Source organism: Spermophilus citellus (genome assembly GCF_964194105.1).
Source record: "Spermophilus citellus genome assembly, chromosome: 1".
Taxonomy (NCBI): domain Eukaryota; kingdom Metazoa; phylum Chordata; class Mammalia; order Rodentia; family Sciuridae; genus Spermophilus; species Spermophilus citellus.
In genome coordinates this window covers 269,091,397-269,114,307 of record NC_138182.1, presented here as the reverse complement: position 1 = coordinate 269,114,307, position 22,911 = coordinate 269,091,397, and the positions used below count along the sequence as shown (strand labels likewise).

At 37.8% G+C, this 22,911-nt stretch overlaps 2 protein-coding genes across 4 annotated transcripts in view; one reads left to right on the top strand and one right to left on the bottom strand.

The window, feature by feature from the left end:
* Positions 1 to 5,167, bottom strand: part of WDR70 (WD repeat domain 70) — a 335,155-nt gene extending 329,988 nt beyond the window's left edge. Inside the window, exon 1 of one of the 2 annotated variants that reach the window (XM_081284615.1) lies at positions 5,060 to 5,167. In XM_081284615.1, the coding sequence (XP_081140741.1) occupies positions 5,060 to 5,127 (68 nt within the window). In that variant the 5' untranslated portion in view covers positions 5,128 to 5,167. The remainder of the gene's footprint in view (positions 1 to 5,059) is intronic. The other variant, XM_081284616.1, reaches the window with a different exon arrangement.
* Positions 5,168 to 5,244: 77 nt separating this feature from the next.
* NUP155 (nucleoporin 155) overlaps positions 5,245 to 22,911 on the top strand; it is a 58,902-nt gene continuing 41,235 nt past the window's right edge. For both annotated transcript variants that reach the window (XR_014020879.1, XM_081284581.1), the window contains exons 1-9: positions 5,245 to 5,413; positions 7,826 to 7,963; positions 8,605 to 8,701; positions 16,357 to 16,427; positions 18,137 to 18,229; positions 18,635 to 18,801; positions 19,607 to 19,712; positions 21,571 to 21,644; positions 22,780 to 22,871. Coding sequence is in view for 1 of the 2 variants with exons in the window: in XM_081284581.1 (XP_081140707.1) it covers positions 5,257 to 5,413; positions 7,826 to 7,963; positions 8,605 to 8,701; positions 16,357 to 16,427; positions 18,137 to 18,229; positions 18,635 to 18,801; positions 19,607 to 19,712; positions 21,571 to 21,644; positions 22,780 to 22,871 (995 nt within the window). In the remaining variant the exon portion in view is untranslated. The remainder of the gene's footprint in view (positions 5,414 to 7,825; positions 7,964 to 8,604; positions 8,702 to 16,356; positions 16,428 to 18,136; positions 18,230 to 18,634; positions 18,802 to 19,606; positions 19,713 to 21,570; positions 21,645 to 22,779; positions 22,872 to 22,911) is intronic.

The window sequence follows — 22,911 nt, the reverse complement described above, 5'->3', positions numbered from 1 at the left end:
GTAATTATTCAATATCTAGAATAAAATTGGGGTGTTTTTAAAACATTTTTTGTAGTTTTAGATAGACAGCATGCCTTTTATTTTGTTTATTCTCTGCCACTGAGCTACAGCCCCAGCCCAAATTGGGGTGTTTTGATACATTATTCTCTTACATCTTGTAGAAAACAAAAGAAGCACTAACTTTTATAATTGTCATGAATTTGCTTTACCAGGGATCTTTCTGTCTTCATCAAGATCTGAATTCCTATCTAATGTCCTCAGTGCAACCTGAAGGACTCCCCTCATGCAGGGCATATCTAGTGGAGACCAGCTCCCTAGGCTCTTGTTTATCAAATGCTGTGGTTTGAATGTTATTTATCTCTCCAAAATCCTGGTTGATAGTTTAGCTTCAATGTAACAGTTCTGAGAGCTGGTTAGGCCAGGAAGCTCCACCCCCAGGGATGGGATGTGCACATTAAGAGAGCTTTTCCAGCAAATGCAGGGACCTGGTTCAGTTCCTAGCACTGCGCGCGCACACACACATCCATTTGTGAAGCTATGCACAATGATGCATGGCTGTGTTTTAATTAGCTCTTTTGTCACAGTGACCAAAACACACAACAAGAACGACTTAAGAGTAGGAAAAGCTTCTGGAAGCTGCCACGAGAAGGGTATCATGCTCCTTGACCCGAAGCTGGAGAACGTGGTGGTGGATGCCAGTGGCAATGACAAACTCATTGACTTTGGCTTGAGCACCAGATTCACAGCTGGGAAGAAACTGAACAGGTCCTGAAGCACCCTCCTCTTTGTTGCCCTGGAAGTCATCAAGTGGAAGGAAGGGGCCCCTGACTGACATCTGGAGTCTGGTGTCATTCTCTAGTTTATGCTCACAGGGAAACACCCATTTATGGCAAGCACTGGTAAGGAGGTCAAGGAGCTGATCATGCAAGGAACATATAACATTCCTCCACATGTTTCTGGGGGAGTACAGAGCCTGATCAGTGAAATTACTGACAATGGACCCTATGCAGAGGCCTACCACAGAGCAGGTAATACAGCACCAATGGCTGAGCCAGGCCAAGGAAGCTTCACCCACTTCTAGTGAGGCACTCCCCAAACTCCCGGGTACCGCAATTATGAAAATCATTATCAACATGGGTAATGACCACTATAATAACTGGGTGTCCATAGTAAATAGAAAGTACGATGTCGCGATGGCTACATACCTCATACTCAAGCACCAGAGAACCCAGTGGGAGGACTGCTCAGTCCAGATGAAGCATGAACTTTACCTGGGCCCTGTGGATACTCTGTCTGCCCTTCCCTTGCCCTATGAGCAGCAGCAGCCTGAGGAGACCAAGCAGTCCTGGCATAAGGGTGATGAAGTGCCAGCGTGCCTGCCATTATTCTCTGCTTTTTCCACGTAGACACATCCTTCTCAGCCTAGCCTCCCAGCATGACCCTGTGCCCAGCAGGCCAGACCCCTCAATGATCCTCAATAGGGGGATCACAGAAGATAGCAGCTCATCCTCCCAAAGAGGTATCCACAGGACAATCCCACAACAACAGCAGGGGTTGGGAGGGGGTGAGGGTGAGGACTGCCAACTGCATGCCACAACTTGTGTTATATACCATGCTTCGGTTACTCAGCATTCAGTGGCTCCAATAGAAACATAGAGCCAAGACAGACAGAACCAATGGAAAGCCAGAAGATCTTGAGCTCTGTGGATTCTGACATCATGGTGTTGGAAAGAGGTGTGCCAACTGGATCAGGCTTCTCCGCATAGATTCCAGGCAGGAGTGCATCTAGATGCACTAAGAGTCTCCTCTGCTCCCACCTGCGATACCCATCATAGATTTTCCCTGGGACACTTCCAAACATGTCATAGCTACTTTTCCCTGGGACACTTCCCCCTGCCCTGTTCTTTGCCCTTTCACCCATGCTTTGGGAGAAAAATTTATTTTTTTTCACAAATTGTATAAAATTGATGTTTCAAAGATTAAAAAAAAAAACAACTAAATTGAAAACACCAGAAATAAACATTTGTAATTTTTAAATCCAGTGCTGTTTTGAGCAATGATGTAATCTCACATCAACTACTGTCTGTCCTACTGTAGACACCAGTCACCCCTTGGTCCACTGTATCCACTCTGTCTGTACTACTGTTATGGTATCACAGTACTTATGTTCAAGTAACGCTTGTTTTACTTAATAGTGGCCAAGTGCAAACTTTCATGATAGTACACTGTTACAACTTTTCTCTTAATATTAATCTGTTACAGTGCCTAATTTATAAACTAAACTTTATCATGGACAGGGAAGAACAAAGTGTGTGTGGGTGGGTGGGGTGTGGTACTACCCAGGTTTCAAGCAGTTACTGTGGATCTTGGAACTATCACCTCAGGTTGAGAAACTAATATGACTCCATTTTAAAAAGTAAATAACAGCAGCTTGTACCCCAAGGTCTGTCCTAAGGAAGGGGGCATGACCCTTGTCCTTGGAAAAACCCACAGAGCATTCCTAAGCACATACCCACCCTGCTGAGTTGTTTGTCTGTAAATAACAGGAGAGGTCTGAGGCGCCAGGTGTCCCTCAGTTAGGCTAGGTGAGGACCCATAGCAACCCCCCCCCAGCAACCTCCAATCAGGATGAGACAGGGAGAATACCTGGAATGCTAGATGACCCCCAAGTAGTTTATGATGGTTGATAACAAGTTGGGAAACCATGTAGTTTAGCATGTACACCCCTCGTGGCCTAAACCAATCAGTTCAAAAGAATCCCCTTCTTGTACTAACCAATCACCACTACCCATCTTGTTCCTGCCATTGAATGTGCTAATCAATGTTAAGAGTTGTTTGATTTTCCAGAGGTATGGAATGATTTGCAGTGTGATGTAGTGACGCATAGAGTATTCCCCAAAAACCTATAAAATCTCACTGAACAAAGGACCCGGACTCACTCCCTGGGACCACTGCATAGGGAATGGTTGTGAGTTCAGGCTCCAGCTTGCAATACTCTTGTGTGCTTTCATCAGATTCGGCTCCTGGAGGTCTATTGGGGTCCCGCGAATCTGGCATAACAAGATAAGGAGGACTACTGAATATTTTCCATAGGGTCAAATTATAAGTGTATAGACCATAAATGTCATAGAAATTTTGATATTCAGAAATTCAACCAAGATTTTGAGGCACTTACAAGTAACTCAAACTGGCATGGTGGCACACACCTTAATCCCAGCAGCTCAGGAGGCTGAGGCAGTAGGACTGCAAACACCAAGCCAGCCTCAGCAACTTGGGGAGACCCTATCTCAAAATCAGGACTGGGGATAAAAATAACACTGGATTCAATCCCCATTACTGGGTAGGGGGTAATTCAAATGCTAAATGACCCATTTGGAGTAATTCAGTTGTTGATTAAACAAATTAAGAAGAACTGGATGATGCTTACTTAGGTGAGATTCTCAATAAGGACTGTTTTGAAAATGGGTCCCTTGGGGCTGGGGCTGTAGCTCAGTGGTAAAGTTCTTGCCTCAAAAGATGAGGCACTAGGTTCGATCCTTAGCACCACATAAAAATAAATAAAGATATTGTATGTTCATCTACAACTAAATAAATATTTAAAAAAATGATAATAGTAAAAAAAAAAGAAATGGGTGCCTTGATTTATCCAATTTGTTTTCTTTAGGAAATGGAGTTTCTCGGCTTTCTTTGCACCTCTCATTGTCCTACTGCAGTTTCTACACACTAATCAGAAAAATCACAGTGATGTGTTTGAATAGCTTCCTGTGAAGCACCTGAGAACAGGAATGTTGTGTTTGATATTCTCAGCAGCAGGCATATGTCAGATGCAAAATAGATATTCATTGTCCTAAAAGAACTGGATGATCTTTTGGTTACCTACTTTATACCAATTCATGCACTATGTACTGGGGATAAAAAGATGAATTATAACAGTCTTTTCCATCTGTGTAACGGGAGAGAAAATGCACACAGTGACCCCCGTGTACAAAGCGAATAACTCCTTAAACATCTAATGTTTTACAATAACAAAGCCCAAAAGGAAGATACGCAAACCCTAACGAATTTTAATTTACTCCACCTGGTCCATGAGAAACACAGTGAAATTATGGTTCACAAGAAATCTGTCTAAAACTGAAAGACCCCCGGACCCTCGAATCCCCCGTCCAAAAGAACTAGCGTCACACTGGCTGCAAAAGCAAGAGGCAAGTTTATTAATACACAGGCGCCTGCGGGTGCACAGCAAAACCTCAGCCGAAGCTTTGGTGAACTGGCACACCGGGCTTTGGGGTACAGATCTTTTATAGGGAAAAAGGAGTTGTTTTCCACCTAGCACAATAACAGGTATTTTTGAATCCAGCATACACGTCACTTAAAGGGTAAACTTGTTTTTCACTATGATAAACTTGTTTTTCACTATGATAAACTTATTTTTCACTATAGTTTCCCGAAAAACTCATTAATCTCACAGGTTTACATTGTGTTTCCTCCCTGTTCCCGCTTATGATCCCAGTTTGCTCAAGCATGTCCTGTGATGTGGTCAGGGTGCCCTTTCTAACAGGTCATGTGGTGAGCTCACCTGTTTACTGCATACTTTCTACTTTTCATAATCGGGCCTTAGGTTATGGGGCTGGGGTCTTTCAAAACAATTTACCAATTCCTAGCCATTGTTGGAAGTTTAGAGCAGAAGGTAACTGATCTGCCCCCCCCCCCAATCGCAACACCCACCCACCCCGCGCATACTCAAATAACTGCAGTTGCTGGATTCCGATTTCGGAAGCTCGAGGCCAAGGACCCGCACGCGAGGACACCCACCGCAACCAGAACAGCCTGATCGCCCGCCTCCGCACCCCACTACCCCGGCTCCTCCCCTCTTTCCTCTCCCTATCCCTCCCGACCCCGCCCTCCCCACTCCTTTCCTACCCCTTCCCCTTTCCCCCTTCCTCTATTTCCTGGACGACCTCTCCCCACTTTTCCCTAGCCCATTTGGAGGGCCTTCACCGGGTTCCCTCCAAAGAGCTTCCCGCCCCCTCGCTCCGCCCCCAGGTTCCGCCCCCTTAACTGTTTCCTGTGCCCAGCTCCACCATGGCGTCTTCCAGTTCCCTCCCGGAGGAACCGGAAGTGCGTCATGACCTGGCGCCCGGGAGCTCGTTAGGCGCGCGCGCCCCAAGCAGCCTAACTGAGTTAGCTTCTTGGGTGTTCTCGGCTTTCTCCTTGGGATTTGACTATTTGTCGACTCTGTTGTCTACGATTTTCGGCATGCCGTCCTCTTTGCTGGGTGCAGTGATGCCGACCTCTACGTCGGCCTCAGCCCTGCAGGAAGCCCTGGAAAATGCGGGGCGGCTTATCGACCGTCAGTTGCAAGAAGACCGCATGTACCCGGACCTTTCTGAGCTGCTCATGGTGTCTGCCCCAAGTGAGTGATCGGTGTCCATTTGGTGCCCCTGCTTTCTCAGCCGAAAGGGCTGTCGTCTGGCTCCATCCAACTTGGTCTTTATCCACGGAATTGGGATAGAGCGCTGTTTATTGCGGTTTTGAGAAACAACAAATAGCCTCTTTTCGGTTCTTTTCCTGTACTTAGTTTCTTCATTGTAGATATTTGAGAGGGTAAGAGTGAAGAGCAAGCTTCCCCTAGCCCTAAAGATCTTCTCACTGCCCTCAAGTGTTTATCACCAAGACTAGATGGGAAAGAATTCCTGACCTAAGTCCCATCTTTGATCATTCCTTGTATTAACAATTGAGCAAATCAAAAGAGCAAACGGTTGATTTGGAAATTTATTACGTTCTTTCAAAGATATGTTTTACTGTATGTACAGTTGGTGTAATGTGTAAGTGCTGGGAGGTGTCATCTACCCAGTGTGATAAAGGAAAAGAACAGGGAAATCGGTAGTGTAAATACACAGGGAGGGTAAGGCAAGGTATGTTGTCAACAAAAGAGAGATGAGTGGCAAGTTATTCGTTTAACGGTTTTAAAATTCTAACCTACTCCTCCGGGCTTAGGGAGTTCCATCAGTTGATAAAAAGAGTGAGTCCTGGGGCTGCAGTTGTGGTTCAGTGGTAAGAGCACTTGCCTAGCATGTTTGAGGCACTGGGTTCAATCCTCAGCACCACATTAAAATAAATAAATAAAGTAAACGTATTGTGCCCAAATAAATAAATAAATAAATAAATTAAAGAAGTGAGTCCTTTGTGAGTTGGAAATTGGAGAAAAGCAGAGATGTTTAAGAGAAGTATAGATGAGATTTTTGAGCAAGAACCAAGGTTATTTAACCAGGATAATATGTGCAATGTAAACCAAAAATACCTTTGACAATTTATAAAAATCTCTAATTGAGATACTTGTAATCAGAAATGTTAGAAACAGACAATATTTGTCCCTGGCAGACCTTTACAAGTGGGCTTGTTTTGTAAAGTCGGATTGGCCTGTTAGCAACTGTCATTTCACATTGGCCTCCTTAGGTTTGAAAAGAAGATATAAAACGAGTCCCTCTATTCTAGTCCTCTTAAATATCAGATCCCTTTACAAACACTTTCCTCTTTAATTTAATCTCTTTCCCTTCTTTTGCATCCTATTCTTAATGCCTTTCTGAGCTGCTCATGCCTCTAGCCACCCCGAGCTTAACATGTCTTGTATAAGAAGCCTTTTCTTCAGGATTTTATTATACGCTATATAATTTCTAGCATATTCATTCTTTATCTAACAGACTTCTTCCAGTCTCCCTGGAAAAATATCTCTGAAGGGTCGGGGTTGTGGCTCAGTGGTAGAGTGCTTGCCTAGTGTGCGTGAGAGAGAGAATGGGTTGGATTCCTGGCACCACATAAAAAACAAACAAATAAAATAAAGGTATCGTGTCCATCTATAACTAAAAAAAAAAAAAAAATTTTTTTAAGTCTCTCTGAAGGCTTTCTTAACCATTCCCATCCTCACTAAAAGTATTAATTCCACCTTTTGGAATTTCATTTCCATTATCATGTGCACTGTTCTATTAAAACTGTTTTTTTTTATTATTGGTAATTGTTGAAGGTGAATAATCAGTACATAGGAATTTATTGTAAATGTTTTTTTTAACTTCCATAATACATTTAAAAAATTCTTTATATGTCAGCTTCTCCCAACATCTTTTTTTTTAATTATTTTTTAGTTATACATGGGCACAATATCTTTATTTATTTATTTTTATGTGGTGCTGAGGATTGAACCCAGTGTCTCACATGTGCGAGGCAGGCGCTCTACCACTGAGCCACAATCCCAGCTCCTCCCAACATCTTTAAAAAAAATTTTTTTTTTTTTGGTGGTGGTGCTGGGGATTGAATCCAGGGCCTTGTGCATGCGAGGCAAGCACTCTACCAACTGAGCTATATCCCCAGCCTCCTCCAACATCTTTGTATTGTATTCTATAGAGCCTGAAAAGGTACTTGGGATAATTGTCAGTTGGTTCTAATGTTCAGGATCAGTAAGACAAACAGTAGAATAATTCTTAGTGATCTGAGTCTTAGAATAAGAGAAAGGTTACCCACTGAGAACACTGTTTAAAGAGCATCTGTGGTTTTTCTCCCAGTAGGATATTACTCGAATAATATTATTTGTAATTTTTTTTGTGAACCATAACCTTTGTGTCAGGGTTGAAAATAGTAACTGCCCACTCAACACTGGAATTTCTCCCAGTTTATGTCAGGTAAGACTCCTTTATTCTCTTTGTACTTTTAGAAACATCACATGCACTCTTTTTGTGTATGTGGTGCGGGGGAGCTTAAAATGCTTCTGTATGCCCAATTGATGAGCATACATTATTATCATAAATAAATGCTTCATTTTATTTTTTTGTAGGTAATCCCACTGTTTCAGGCATGTCAGATATGGATTATCCTCTACAAGGACCTGGTTTGCTATCAGTACCCAATCTTCCAGAGATCAGTTCTATCCGAAGAGTTCCTCTCCCACCTGAACTTGTTGAACAGTTTGGACGTATCCTGTTACTTCTTATTTAACTATTTGAAAAAATGTTAAAATTGGTGTTTTCATTATTATAATTCTTTTTTAAAAAATATTTATTTTTTAGTTTTAGGTGGACACAATATCTTTATTTTACATTTATGCGGTGTTGAGGATCGAACCCAGTGCCTCGTGCATGCTAGGCGAGCACTCTACCACTGAGCCACAACCCCAACCCTCAATATTATAATTCTTGATTTGGGTTTGAATTAGTATTGCATATAAGTTCATTTAAGAGTTTTATTTAAAATACATTTAAATACATGGGTAGTTTGCTCTTCATATTAAAAATGAGCAGAACCCAGGGCCTTACATATGGTAGTCAAGAGCTTTTCCCCTCAGGTATGTCACCAGTTCCCATATCATGATTTTTTTTAATTGTAAACTTTACCTCAAAAGCTATTGAAACAATGGGGCTGGGATTGTGGCTCAGTGGTAGAGCACTTCCCTAGCACATGAAGGCGCTGCCTTTGATCTTCAGCACCACATAACAATTAAAAAAAAAAGGCATTGTGTCCAATTACAACTAAAAAAAGTATTTAAAAAATACTTTTGAAACAAATTGAAGAGAAATGAAATTGAACTCTTTCTACCTTACATTCATACTATATCAGATATGCAGTGTAACTGCATGATGGGAGTTTTTCCTGCCATCAGCAGAGCTTGGCTAACAATTGACAGCGACATATTCATGTGGAACTATGAGGATGGGTAAGTATTTAAAGTTTTGTTTGCTTTGGTGTGACTGGAATTCAGTTTACCTTTATTGCTTATTGCAGCTAGTGTTCTACTCATCAGAAACTATCTTTTCTTATGTGGTATCTGGGTCAGTGTTTCTCGACATGCATACCAGTCATTGTGGATATTAAAATATGAATTCTGTTTTAGGAGTTCTGAATTAGGACCAAGAATTTTCATTTATAACAAGCTCCCAGGTGATGCTGCTAGTCTTAAATACTACTTTTTTTTTTTTTTTTTCCCAGTGCTGGGGATTGAACTGAGGGTCTTGCATATGCTAGGTAACCTTTAGCACTGAGCTACATCCCCAGCCCTAAGTACCACGCTTGGATAGCAGGTTCTAGGTTCCTAGCTGTTAACCTGTAGTAAATATAGTATATTGGTAATTTTTTTTTGAGAATTGATTTGACAGTTTGAAAGACCCCTGTTTTCCTAGTATTTCTATGAAGTGTGGGCATCTGATAACTTATTGAAGTGACTTAAACATTTTGGCCAGTGTGGTGGCATGTTCCTGTAATATCAGCAGCTTGGGAGGCTAAAGCAGGAGGATCACAAGTTCAAAGCCAGATGAAGCAACTTAGTGAGGCCCGAAGCAATTTAGTGAGACACTGTCTCAAAATAAAAAATTTTGAAAAGGGGTTGGGGATGTGACTCAGTGGGTAAACATTGCTGGTTTCAATCCCATACCAGGAAAAAGAAAAGTTCTGTTGTCATTTTGTAGTCTTGATTTTGTGTGCAAATTAAATATATATAATAAAGTCTCAGTGAAGGCCCAAGGCAATCTGAACTTAAATAAAGCATATTGATCTCCCTCTTGGCCTTTTACAAATAAATTTTGTTTTGCTTCCACTTCTTCATCATTATCCTTAACTGAGGTGTGGGATAACCATAGGAAGGCCTGTGTAGTTCAGTCTTGCCCCTGAATAATTAATGTTTCTTCTAAAAACAAAACACATGCATTCTGCTGCGTCTATGGCTCAGCAATAGGGCACTTGCCTGGCATGTGTTGAGGCACAGGGTTCAATTCTCAGCACCGCATATAAATAAATAAAATAAAGGTCTATCAACAACTAAAAAAGTATTAAGAAAAAAAATGCGTAAAAAAGATCCCATGTCATTGAATCAAAATTGACACCGTCTGTCAACTTGTAGCTTAATTGAAACTAGGTTTTATTTTTTGTTTTGTTTTGTTTTATTTTTTTTTTATTGGTTGTTCAAAACATTACAAAGTTCTTGACATATCATATTTCATACATTCAAGTGGGTTATGAACTCCCAGTTTTACCCCAAATACAGATTGCAGAATCACATTGGTTACACATCCACATTTTTACATAATGCCATATTAGTAACTGTTGTATTCTGCTACCTTTCCTATCCTCTACTATACCCCTCCCCTCCCATCTTCTCCCTCCATTCCCATGCAATTTCCCTTTTCTCTCCCTTTCCCTCCCACTTCATGTCTCTGTTTAATGTTAATCTTTTCTTCCTGCTCTTCCTCCCTACTCTGTTCATAGTTGCTCTCATTATATCAAAGAAGACATTTGGAATTTGTTTTTTTAGGGATTGGCTAGCTTCACTAAGCATAATCTGCTCTAGTGCCATCCATTTCCCTGCAAATTCCATGATTTTGTCATTTTTTAGTGCTGCATATTACTCCATGGTGTATAAATGCCACATTTTTTTTATCCTTTCATCTATTGAAGGGCATCTGGGTTGATTCCACAGTCTAGCAATTGTGAATTGTGCTGCTATGAACATCGATGTGGCAGTATCCCTGTAATGCGCTCTTTTAAGGTCTTCAGGGAATAGTCCGAGAAGGGCAATAGCTGGGTCAAATGGTGGTTCCATTCCCAGCTTTCCCAGGAATCTCCATACTGCTTTCCAAATTGGCCGCACCCGTTTGCAGTCCCACCAGCAATGTACAAGAGTACCCTTTTCCCCACATCCTCGCCAGCACTCATTGTTGTTGACTTCATAATGGCTGCCAATCTTACTGGGAAGAGATGGTATCTTAGGGTGGTTTTGATTTGCATTTCCCTGACTGCTAGAGATGGTGAGCATTTTTTCATGTACTTGTTGATTGATTGTATGTCCTTCTCTGTGAAGTGTCTGTTCAGGTCCTTGGCCCATTTGTTGATTGGGTTATTTATTATCTTATTGTTTACTTTTCTGAGTTCTTTGTAAACTCTGGATATTAGGGCTCTATCTGAAGTGTGAGGAGTAAAAAGTTGTTCCCATGATGTAGGCTCCCTATTTACCTCTCTTATTGTTTCTCTTGCTGAGAAAAAACTTTTCAATTTAAGAAAGTCCCATTTGTTGATTCTTGTTATTAACTCTTGTGCTATGGGCGTCCTATTAAGGAATTTGGAGCCCGACCCCACAATATGTAGATCGGAGCCAACTTTTTCTTCTATCAGACGCAGAGTCTCTGATTTGATATCTAGCTCCTTGATCCACTTTGAGTTAACTTTTGTGCATGGCAAGAGGAGGGGATTCAGTTTCATTTTGTTGTATATGGATTTCCAGTTTTCCCAACACCATTTGTTGAAGATGCTATCCTTCCTCCATTGCATGCTTTTAGCCCCTTTATCAAATATAAGATAGTTGTAGCTTTGTGGATTAGTCTGTGTGTCCTCTATTCTGTACCATTGGTCCACCCGCCTGTTTTGGTACTAGTACCATGCTGTTTTTGTTACTATTGCTCTGTAATATAGTTTGAAATCTGGTATCGCTATACTGCCTGATTCACACTTCCTGCTTAGAATTGCTTTTGCTATTCTGGGTCTTTTATTTTTCCATATGAATTTCATGATTGCTTTATCTATTTCTACAAGAAATGCCATTGGGATTTTGATTGGCATTGCATTAAACCTATAGAGAACTTTTGGTAATATCGCCATTTTGATGATGTTAGTTCTGCCTATCCATGAACTGGGTATATTTTTCCATCTTCTAAGATCTTCTTCTATTTCTCTCTTTAGGGTTCTGTAGTTTTCATTGTATAGGTCTTCCAACTCTTTTGTTAGGTTGATTCCCAAGTATTTTATTTTTTTTTTGAGGATATTGTGAATGGAGTGTTTTTCCTCATTTCCGATTCAGAAGTTTTGTCGCTGATATACAGAAATGCCTTTGATTTATGTGTGTTGATTTTATATCCTGCCACTTTGCTGAATTCATTTCTCAAAAATAGACCATATATTATGCCATAGGGCAACCCCCAGTAAATATAAAGGGGTGGAGATAATACCATGTATTTTATCTGATCATAATGGAATGAAACTGGAAATCAATGATGAAAGAAGGAAGGAAAAATCCTACATCACATGGAAAATGAACAATATGTTACTGAATGATCAATGGGTTACAGAAGACATAAAGGAGGAAATCAAAAAATTCTTAGAGATAAATGAAAATACAGACAACATATCGGAATCTATGGGACACAATGAAAGCAGTTTTAAGAGGGAAATTCATCGCCTGGAGGTCATTCCTCAAAAAAAGGAAAAACCAACAAATAAATGAGCTCACACTTCATCTCAAAGCCCTAGAAAAGGAAGAGCAAAACAACAGCAAATGTAGCAGAAGGCAAGAAATAATTAAAATCAGAGTGGAAATCAACGAAATGGAAACAAAAGAAACTATTGAAAAAATTAACAAAACTAAAAGTTGGTTCTTCGAAAAAATAAATAAGATCCACAGACCCTTAGCCATGCTAACGAAGAGAAGAAGAGAGAGAACTCAAATTACTAACATACGGGATGAAAAAGGCAATATCACAACAGATGCTACAGAAATACAGAAGACAATTAGAAATTATTTTGAAAACCTATATTCCAATAAAATAGAAGATAGTGAAGACATCGATAAATTTCTTAGGTCATACGATTTGCCCAGACTGAGTCAGGAGGATACACACAATTTAAACAGACCAATATCAATGGATGAAATAGAAGAAGCAATCAAAAGACTACCAACCAAGAAAAGCCCAGGACCAGATGGGTATACAGCGGAGTTTTACAAAACCTTTAAAGAAGAATTAATACCAATACTTTTCAAGTTATTTCAGGAAATAGAAAAAGAGGGAGCTCTTCCAAATTCATCCTATGAGGCCAACATCACCCTGATTCCGAAACCAGACAGAGACACCTCAAAGAAAGAAAACTACAGACCAATATCTCTGATGAACCTGGATGCAAAAATCCTCAATAAAATTCTGGCGAATCGGATACAAAGGCACATCAAAAGAATTGTGCACCATGATCAAGTAGGATTCATCCCTGGGATGCAAGGATGGTTCAATATATGGAAATCAATAAATGTTGTTCACCACATCAATAGACTTAAAGATAAGAACCATATGATCATCTCGATAGATGCAGAAAAAGCATTCGACAAAGTACAGCATCCCTTTGTGTTCAAAACATTAGAAAAACTAGGGATAACAGGAACTTACCTTGACATTGTAAAAGCTATCCATGCTAAGCCTCAGGCTAGCATTATTCTGAATGGAGAAAAATTGAAGGCATTCCCTCTAAAATCTGGAACAAGATGGGGATGCCCTCTATCACCACTTCTATTCAATATAGTTCTCGAAACACTGGCCAGAGCAATTAGACGAAAGAAATTAAAGGCATAAAAATAGGAAAAGAAGAGCTTAAATTATCACTATTTGCGGATGACATGATTCTATACCTAGAAGATCCAAAAGGGTCTACAAAAAAACTACTGAAACTAGGTTTTAAACTACAAGTTTCCATAACTCTTTTTATATTGAAATGTTATAGCCACAATAGAGTGCTTGTGATTGTTCTTTGTGTACCCTGAATGTTGCTCCTATATTGTTACTAGAACATATTCATTTTTTTTTTAAGAGAGAGTGAGAGAGAATTTTTAATATTTATTTTTTAGTTCTCGGTGGACACAACATCTTTGTTGGTATGTGGTGCTGAGGATCGAACCCGGGTAGCACGCATGCCAGGCGAGCGCGCTACCGCTTGAGCCACATCCCCAGCCCTTATATTCATTTTTTTTACTAAAGAATTAGACCTTTTTGTTTAGGTATGTGTATGAGAAAACCCAGTGCAGAAAAACTGCAGGATAATTCAGCGTGAGAATAATCATTTTATTTAAAAAGATTTTTACTTTAATAAATTATTTGCATTTTGATTAACAGCTAACATTTGTTTAACAAATATTTATTGAATTGTTGTGTTAGGAAAAGTGCTGAATAAGGTTAATGTGGTCCCAGTCCACATAGAACAAATAGCCAAACTTTCCTTTGTGTCTTAGTTTGAGTCACTATTACAGAATACTGGGAAACTTACAATTGACACAGATTTATTTCTCATATTTTTTTGGAGGTTTAAGGTGAAGGCACCAGTAGATGCAGTGTCTGATAAGGCTTCACTTCCCAGTACATAGGTAGCCATCTTCCTTTGTCTTTACATAGAAAGTGGGGCAAGACATCAGTAGATGAATGGGTCAAGAAAATGTGTTATATATACACTATGGAGTTTTACTCAGCCATAAGGAAGAATGAAATTATGGCCTTTGCTGATAAATGGATGGAAATGGAGAACATCATTCTAAGTGAAATATGCCAATCTCAAAAAATCAAGGGTTGAATGTTTTCTCTCCTCTGTGGAAAGTAGAGCAAAATAAACAAAAAGGTGGTAGGGGGAATCTGATATCATAAACATACAGGGAATATCAATAGAGTAGTAGAAGAAAATCAAAGAGCGAGGGAGGGAGGACACGTAAGCGGATGAAATGTGGAATAAATTTAACAAAATTGTATTATATGTATATATGAATATATAACAATGAACTTCATTCACCTTTATGTATATGTAGAAAGTGCCAATAAATAAATAAATGAGCAAAAGGAAGATCAGTAAGTACAGGAAGGACAATAGCAAGAGGGAGGAGGTGAGAAAAAATTGGGAAGAACAGGGATTGAAGTAGAATTCTATGCATGTGTGATTTTGTCAAAACGAACCCAACTCCTTTGTATAAGTATAAAGCTCTAATTAAGAAAGGAAGGACGGAAGGAAGAGGGGAAAGAAAGCTCTTTTTTTTTAGTTGTTGTCTGTAAATATTTCTTAGGGCTTCACTAAGTTGCTGAGGCTGGCTTTGAGCTTGTGATTCTCCTGCCTCAGCCTCCTGCTGAACTGTGCTTTTTTTTTTTTTTTTTTTAATAGTTATAGATGGACAGAATGCCTTTTCTTTTATTTATATTTATGTGGTGCTAAGGATTGAACCCAGTGCCTCACACCTCACACTCGCTAGGCAATCATTCTCCCACTGAGCTACAGCCACAGCCCTGAGCTGTGCTTTTAAATTTTTTTTTAAATACTGACACTTCATTGGCTTCTTATAATTTTCATCTCTGCTGAAATTCTGATTGTGTGTGTGTGTGTGTGTGTGTGTGTGTGTGTGTGTGTGTGTGTTTTGCTGGTGATTGAATCTAGTATCTTGTACATGCTAGGCAAGTACTCTACCACTCAGGTACGTCCTTAGCCCTCTGTTGAAGTACTTTACTCATTTATGCATTTTGTACATTAGAAAATTTTCCATTACAGCCTGTATTGTATTGGTTATAGTTACTTTAAATTCCTTGTCTGATACTTTAGATTTATAGCTGTCTGCTTCTGTTGATTACTTTGTTTCTTGACAGTTGGATTTTCTTTCTTTCTCCTGCTTTTTGTGCCTCATTTGTTTAACTGAAAGCCAGTTATCACACATAGAACAGTAGATACTGGGGCTGGGGATATAGCTCAATTGGAAGAGTGCTTACTTCATATGCACAAGGCCCTGGGTTCTAATCCCCAGCACCACCACCCTCCCAAAAAAAGAAGAAGAAGAACAGTAAATACTGTGTGAAGTTGTCTTTATAAATGGATGTGCCTCTTCTCTTGCTGAGGTATAGTAAGAAGGCCTTTATTGTGCAAGGATTTTTTTTTTTTTTTTTTTGATACCAGGGATTGAACAACCCAAGGGCTCTTAACCACTGAACCACATCATCATCTTTTTTGATAAAGGGTCTTGCTAAGTTGCATAGGACCTCACTAAATTGCTACAGCTGGCTTTTAACTTGCACTCCTCCTGCTTTAGCCTCCCAAGCTGCTGGGATTACAAGTGTGCCCAGTTTAAAGTTGGCTTTTTCCAACAAGGAAACAACTGCATTTAGCTTTTGTGTGTGGCTGTAGTTACTCTCAGAGTACTACAGGTACCAGATTCTCTTAGGTTTAGGATGCAGGTTGGGTTACTGGAGATTTTTTATTCCCTCAATATTCCTGTTCTACCCTCATTGTTAGGCTTTCCCTGTGAACCCCTTCTTCTAAGAGAGTCCTCTCTGCACTCTTTCCCATCTTAGCAATAGATTGATGATAATAAATGTTTGAAGCCTTGTTGGAGAGAGATTTGCAATGTGGTATAGTTTTCCCATTTCAGGTTTAGCCTTAGGCAGGTCTGTGTCCCTATATCTTGGGACCGAACTAGTTTTGTTTGCTGGTTTATTTTTTTTTATTATATTCTATGTCTAAATTTATTCAACAATAAAGAGCTATAAAATAAGACTGTATTTTCTTTGTACATATAACATGTTTTTCTTCGATTATTGACAGAGGAGACCTTGCCTATTTTGATGGACTTAGTGAGACAATCCTTGCTGTGGGACTTGTGAAACCAAAAGCTGGTAAGCAATAAAAATATAAGAGATGAACTTATGTTTGTATATACATAGACTATGAATGTTTTAGGACCAAATAATACATTTAAAATATTTTAGTTTACCATTGAAGTTTTATTCTGAATTATGTGTAATTAGAAATATGAATAGAAAATGATTAGGAATATTTAACTCTTTATTTACTTTCGTGATGTAAGTCTCTCTCTTTCTCTCTTTTTTAATAGTGCTGGGATTGCCCTCTATCATTGAGTTACATCCCTAGCCCCTTATTCTTATCTTCTAAATGTTAAAGTATATATTCTTGAACTTTATTTGCTTATTTGGTCTTGACAGCCCGTAGAAGTAAGAACAAAGTTCAGAATAAACCTTAGAGAAATTAAAAGCATTGTGTAACTTAATACTATCAGTTTCGTAATACCAAATCTTCTATCTAGGATACTGATAAACAATAGTTTGATTTAACTTTAATATATATCCATGAATGCACCCTCCAACAAGAGATAGCATTAGGCAAAATTTACTTCTTGGCAAGGCCTACATAAAAATTTTTTAAGATTGCAGCCATTTTGAAATTATAACTATTCATGTAAGTAGAAACATGCATTTTTGTACATTGTTTATTTGATTGCATTATTGGAAATGTATTTCCCCTTACATAGAGTCTAAACAGTCTTTATCCTGATGTCTTTATCTATGTCCTGTTTCTTCATTTAAAAGTTTATTCATATAAAAGTCAATGATAGGACTGGGGCTGTAGCTCAGTGGTAGAGTGCTTGCCTAGCAGGGTGAGGCACTGGGTTTGATCCTCAGCACCATATAAAAAAATAAAGTTATAAAAATGTACATTTTTTTTTTAAAGTTAATGACCATTTCTGCCCTCTGCTGTAATACATACAAATTACCCATCTAAAACAGATAAGTAGAATGCTATTTTACACAATTGAAATTGTGGCAGTCTTTAATTTGAGACAAAGGAGTAATCTTTGATGATTAAACTATTATGAGCTTTGCTACTAAAAAGTATGGATAACTCTGACTCTCAAAAAATGTGTTATAAGCAGGGCATTGTGTCTCTCACCTGATATCCCAGCTACTTAGAAGGCTGAAGCAAGAGATCTCAAGTTTGAGACCTCAGCAACTTAGTGAGACCTTGTCAAAAATAAAAAGGATGGAGGATATAGCTTAGTGTTAGTATACCCCTTGGTTCAGTCACTAGTACTGGAAAATAAATGAACAAAGATAAATAAATCTAAACTATTTTGCATTATAACACTGCTTTTAAATGACATTAAATATTGAACTCAATGTTTCCTAAGATAGTTCTTTTCGACTACTATTTACTGATTTAAATGATCGAGCATAGTAATATTTTAACACCAGAATTAACTGGATTTAGATTTTTTTTTTGTACCAGGGATCAAACCCAGGGGTGTTAACTGCCGAGCCACATCCCCAGCCCTTTCTTTATATTTTATTAGAGACAGGATTTCACTGAGTTGTTTAACATTTTGCTAAGTTGCTGAGGCTGGGTTTGAACTTGTGAGCTTCCTGCCTCAGCCCCCTGAGCTTCTGGGATTACAGGCATTTACCACTATGCCCGGCTAGATTCAGATTTTTAATTTGCTATTTAACTAGTAACTCATTTTAAAGGTAAAACCATATTCTATAAATGCTTACATGCAAATAATTTCTTCCCTGTGTCTTCCTTACCTTAGGCATCTTTCAGCCTCATATACGACACCTCTTGGTTTTGGCAACCCCCGTGGATATAGTAATTCTTGGACTCAGTTATGCCAATTTGCAGACAGGTATGGTAATCCATATTTTGGTTTTTAAAATGGCAATACATTGGTCAATTAATATAATAATTAAAAATCAATCTGGGTAAAATGTTGAATTCCAGTGAGTCAAATTAATGATTATTACTGCCAAATACTTACAATCTTTGCCAAAATTTAATAATTTGGATTAGCTTTTTGCCTGATATTTTACTACATAATATATATGTATATTTAGCTTCTATTTATTTGAATTTATCAAATTATTGGTATCACACTTTATAGTAATTTTAAAATGTATACTAGAGAAGCTTTGGGGTATATTAATAAGAATTCAGAATTCAGTAATAAAATCAATTTTGAAAATAATGTAAAGGTCATTTTAAAATTAAACTAATAAACTGATTCTTGTACTTTTTCTTAAAAAAAAAATAGGTTCTGGGATTCTTAATGATAGTATGTCTGGCGGAATGCAGTTGCTTCCAGATCCTTTATATTCTCTTCCCACTGATAATACTTACCTTTTAACAATAACATCAACTGATAATGGCAGAATTTTCTTGGCTGGAAAGGATGGCTGTTTATATGAAGTAGCATACCAAGTAAGTTTGACACTTATAAACATTCTGTTTTTTCCCCTCCCTCTTGATGAAGTAGGGAAAGATAAGCTTTTAATTTTCTAATATTCTGGTGGAAAATATTCAAGCATACAACTAAAGCTATAATCTTCTATCTCTACTCTGTATTTGTAAAACCCAGCTCTTTTCCCAAAGTCAAAAAAATTTATTAGTTCTATTTCTTATAAGAAAAATTGGACCCAGGGTCTCTAGTGTGTATGTCTTTGTAGAACATGATACATACAATAATATATGTGTATATATAGTATTTATATAAGCATGTGTGCTTATGTGTGTGATTTCTAGTAAATAAGAAGTGTATTTTTTTTGGTGGGGTGGTGGTGGGGGCGGGCAGATGGTGTCCTGGGGATTGAACTCAGGAGCACTCAACTCCTGAGCCACATCCCCATCCCTGTTTTGTACTTTATTTAGAGACAGGGTCTCGATGAGTTGCTTAGCAATTGCCATTGCTGAGACTGGCTTTGAACTCGTGATCCACCTGTCTCAGCCTTCTGAACCACTGGGATTGCAGGTGTGTGCTACTGCACCTGGCACATAGTGTTTTTATTAAAACTAATGTGTTTTTATTAGATTATATTTTCTCATTCGACTTGTCGATAATGTTGAAAGTTTATTTGCTAGATATTTTTAATTATAGGACTAAAGTCAATAGTTACTTTTGAATGACAGATCTCACTTCATTTGCAGTCCTTGGTACATGAAGTCTTGAGTATACAGCAGTTGTTATAAGTTACACACCTTTATCAGTCTTCTTTTTTTTTCTTTTAAGGCAGAAGCAGGTTGGTTTAGTCAAAGATGTAGGAAGATAAACCACTCAAAGAGCTCACTTTCTTTCCTTGTTCCTTCCTTGCTACAATTTACATTCTCAGAAGATGGTAAGTAGGAAACAAATTTGGCAAATAAAACAAAATTTTAAAAAAAATTTTAATTGTAGATGGACACAACACCTTTATTTTGTTTGTTTAGTTTTTTTATGTGTTGCTGGGTATTGAACCCATTGCCTCATACATGCTAGGCAAGTGCTCTACCACTGAGCCACAACTCCAGCCCAAAACAAATTTTTAATATGTTGTTTACTTAACATTTTCTTCAGACATTGTCATTCTCTTTTTTTTTCCCATTAATTTGTTCTAATTAGTTATGCATAACAGTATAATGCATTTTGACACATTGTACACAAATGGAGCACAACTTCTTCCTTTCACCAATATGGTAGAGTCACATTGGTAGTGTAGTCATATATGCATAGAGGATAATAATGTCTATCTTATTCCACTGTCATTCCCCCAAAATATAGAATGCTTCGTGAATTTGCGTGTCATCCTTGTACAGGTGCCATGCTAATGTTCTCTGTATCATTTCAATTTTAGTATATGTCCTCCTGAAGCAAGCACTCTCATTCTTTCATATATATATTTTACTTGTAGATGGACATAATACCCTTATTTATTTATTTTTATGTTGTAGATGGACATAATACCCTTATTTATTTTTATGTGAGGATCAAACCCAGTATCTCACGTGTGCTAGGCGCGTGTGCTACTACTAAGCCACAATTCCAGCTCCTCATTCTTAATTAACATACTTGGTCACTTTAAATAGCATTTATTATGTTCATAAGATGTTTTAAAAGAAAGGGATTAGAAAATGTAGAAAAAGAATGGTTTTATTTTCAAATTATTTATTTCTTATACACATAGAATCATGAAAAATGTGTCCAAAGTAGCTCTGCATATTTAAACATTTAAAATGTATGGGTGGGTGTGTGGGTGTATGTGTGAGAGAGATTGATCAGTTGATTCAGACACCTAATACGTGTTTTGCCATCTATAATAAATTTCAAGCATAAAAAAAATATATATATATATGTTTTTAATAAACCTGAGGGGTTTAAACAGAGGAAATGATTTTAAGTGCTTTGGTGAAATAAGATAAATATACCTTAAATGTCTGAATTTTTAGTCATGATTTGCTTAATGTTAGGGTTGTGTTCTGAGAGATGCTTTGTTAGGTAATTTTGTCATTGTGCTAACATCATAGACTGTACTTATAGAAACTAAGATGCCTACAACATCCATGAGGTGATAATAATTTTATGGGATCACTTTATACATATATGATCCATTGTTGACTAAAATGTCCTAATAATGTGTTCCCTTCACATAATGAATTATTAAATTGGAAGTTTTCTGAAAAAAAATAGTATAAATTAGTCTCTGTGTTTCTAGCATATAATAAACATTAAATATTGTTGAATGAAGAAATATTGTAGAAATTATATTTTGTTTTCTTTAAAATTCATTTAGAGACAGGCATGGTGACACAGCACAGTTGCTTAGGAGGCTCAGGCAGGACAATTGTAAGTTCGAAGCCAGCCTCATCAACTTAGTGAGATGTTACCACAAAATATAAAGGACTGGGAATATTAGCTAGATGGTAAAGTGCCCCTGGTTCCATCCCCAGTAGCCAAAAAAAAGAAAAAAAAATTAGAGTAAGTTTTCTGTGATGTTCTTACCTTGTCATAGTATTTGACATCTGTTGTCTGATCTAAATGCTTCCTGATTTGGTCCTTATGCATTTACATATCCTGGGATTTAACTCCCAACCAAGAGAAATGAAAGCCCCTGAATGAAGAGTTCTATCTAATCCAGCAATTTAAATTTGTTGTACATGGCTGCTGTGTCATTTGGTTAATTGTTGGGGTTTTTTTCTTCTTTTCTTTTCTGCCTTTAGACCCTATTGTTCAAATTGCAATTGATAATTCAAGAAATATCTTATATACACGATCAGAGAAAGGAGTAATACAGGTAAGTATTCATGTTATGCTACCGTTTAAGAGTAGAAAAGATTTAGTTACTTTAACTTTTTCTGTTAACTGTGTGTGTGTGTGTGTGTGTGTGTGTATGTGTGTTTTATTAGAGCATTATAGATATACATAGTAGTTGGGTTCATCTCGACAAATTTGTATATGCATGGAATTTTATTTTGGTTCGTGTTCCCCCACTTCCTTCTCTCCTGCCTTCCCCCATTCTCTTCCTTTAGTCTACTGATCTTACTCTCATCTATTTAGTATTTATGATTGGTCTTTCTACTTATACATAAAGGTGAAATTCCCTGTGATATATTCATATATGCATATAGCTTGATTTTTTTAAAAAATTCATTCTGCGTTACTTCCCCTTTCCTTTCTCGTCTCTCTCCCTCTCGATCTCCTTCTTATATTCTATTGATCTTCACTATATCTTCTTGATATCCAGTCCTCTCCTCCTTTCCTTTATTTTACTCTGACTTCCACAATAAGAGAAAACATTGGACCCTTGATTTTCTATTAAATGCCAGTTTCGTTATTCTTTATGACTGAGTAAAAACTCTATCGTGTATATATACCACAGTTTCTTAAATCTATTTATCCATTGATAGGCATCTGGGTTAATTCCATAAATTAGCTATTATGAATTGTGCTGCTGTAAACATTGGGTGACTTTATTACTATAGTATGGTGATTTTAATTCTTTTGGATAAATAGCAAGGAGTGGGATAGCTGGGTCACATGGAGGTTCCATTCCTAGTTTTTTGAGAAATCTCCATGCTGCTTTCCAGAGTGGTGCAGTCCCACCACCAATGTTCGAGTGTACCTTTTTCCCCAATACTCTCTAGCATTTATTACTGTTTGTATTCTTGATAATTACCATTCTAATTGGAGTGAGATGCAGTCTTAGTATGGTTTTGGTTTGCATTTCTCTAATTAAAAAATTTTTTTAAAAAACCAAAACATTAAAACTGCTTCTTAGGGCCTCTTTTTATGAGTTTTTAAGTCTATGAACATTACCATAACCGTATTAAATAACAAAATTGGAGGATCCCTAAAAGGGAAAAGTTTATCTAACAAAATATATACAGTATATAATTATGTTTAAGTGAGAGTAATTTTTTTATTCATAGGTTTATGACTTGGGCCAAGATGGACAGGGAATGAGTAGAGTGGCCTCAGTTTCCCAGAATGCTATTGTCTCTGCTGCTGGAAACATTGCAAGGTAATATTTCATTTGTTGGCAGACATAATAACACATTTAT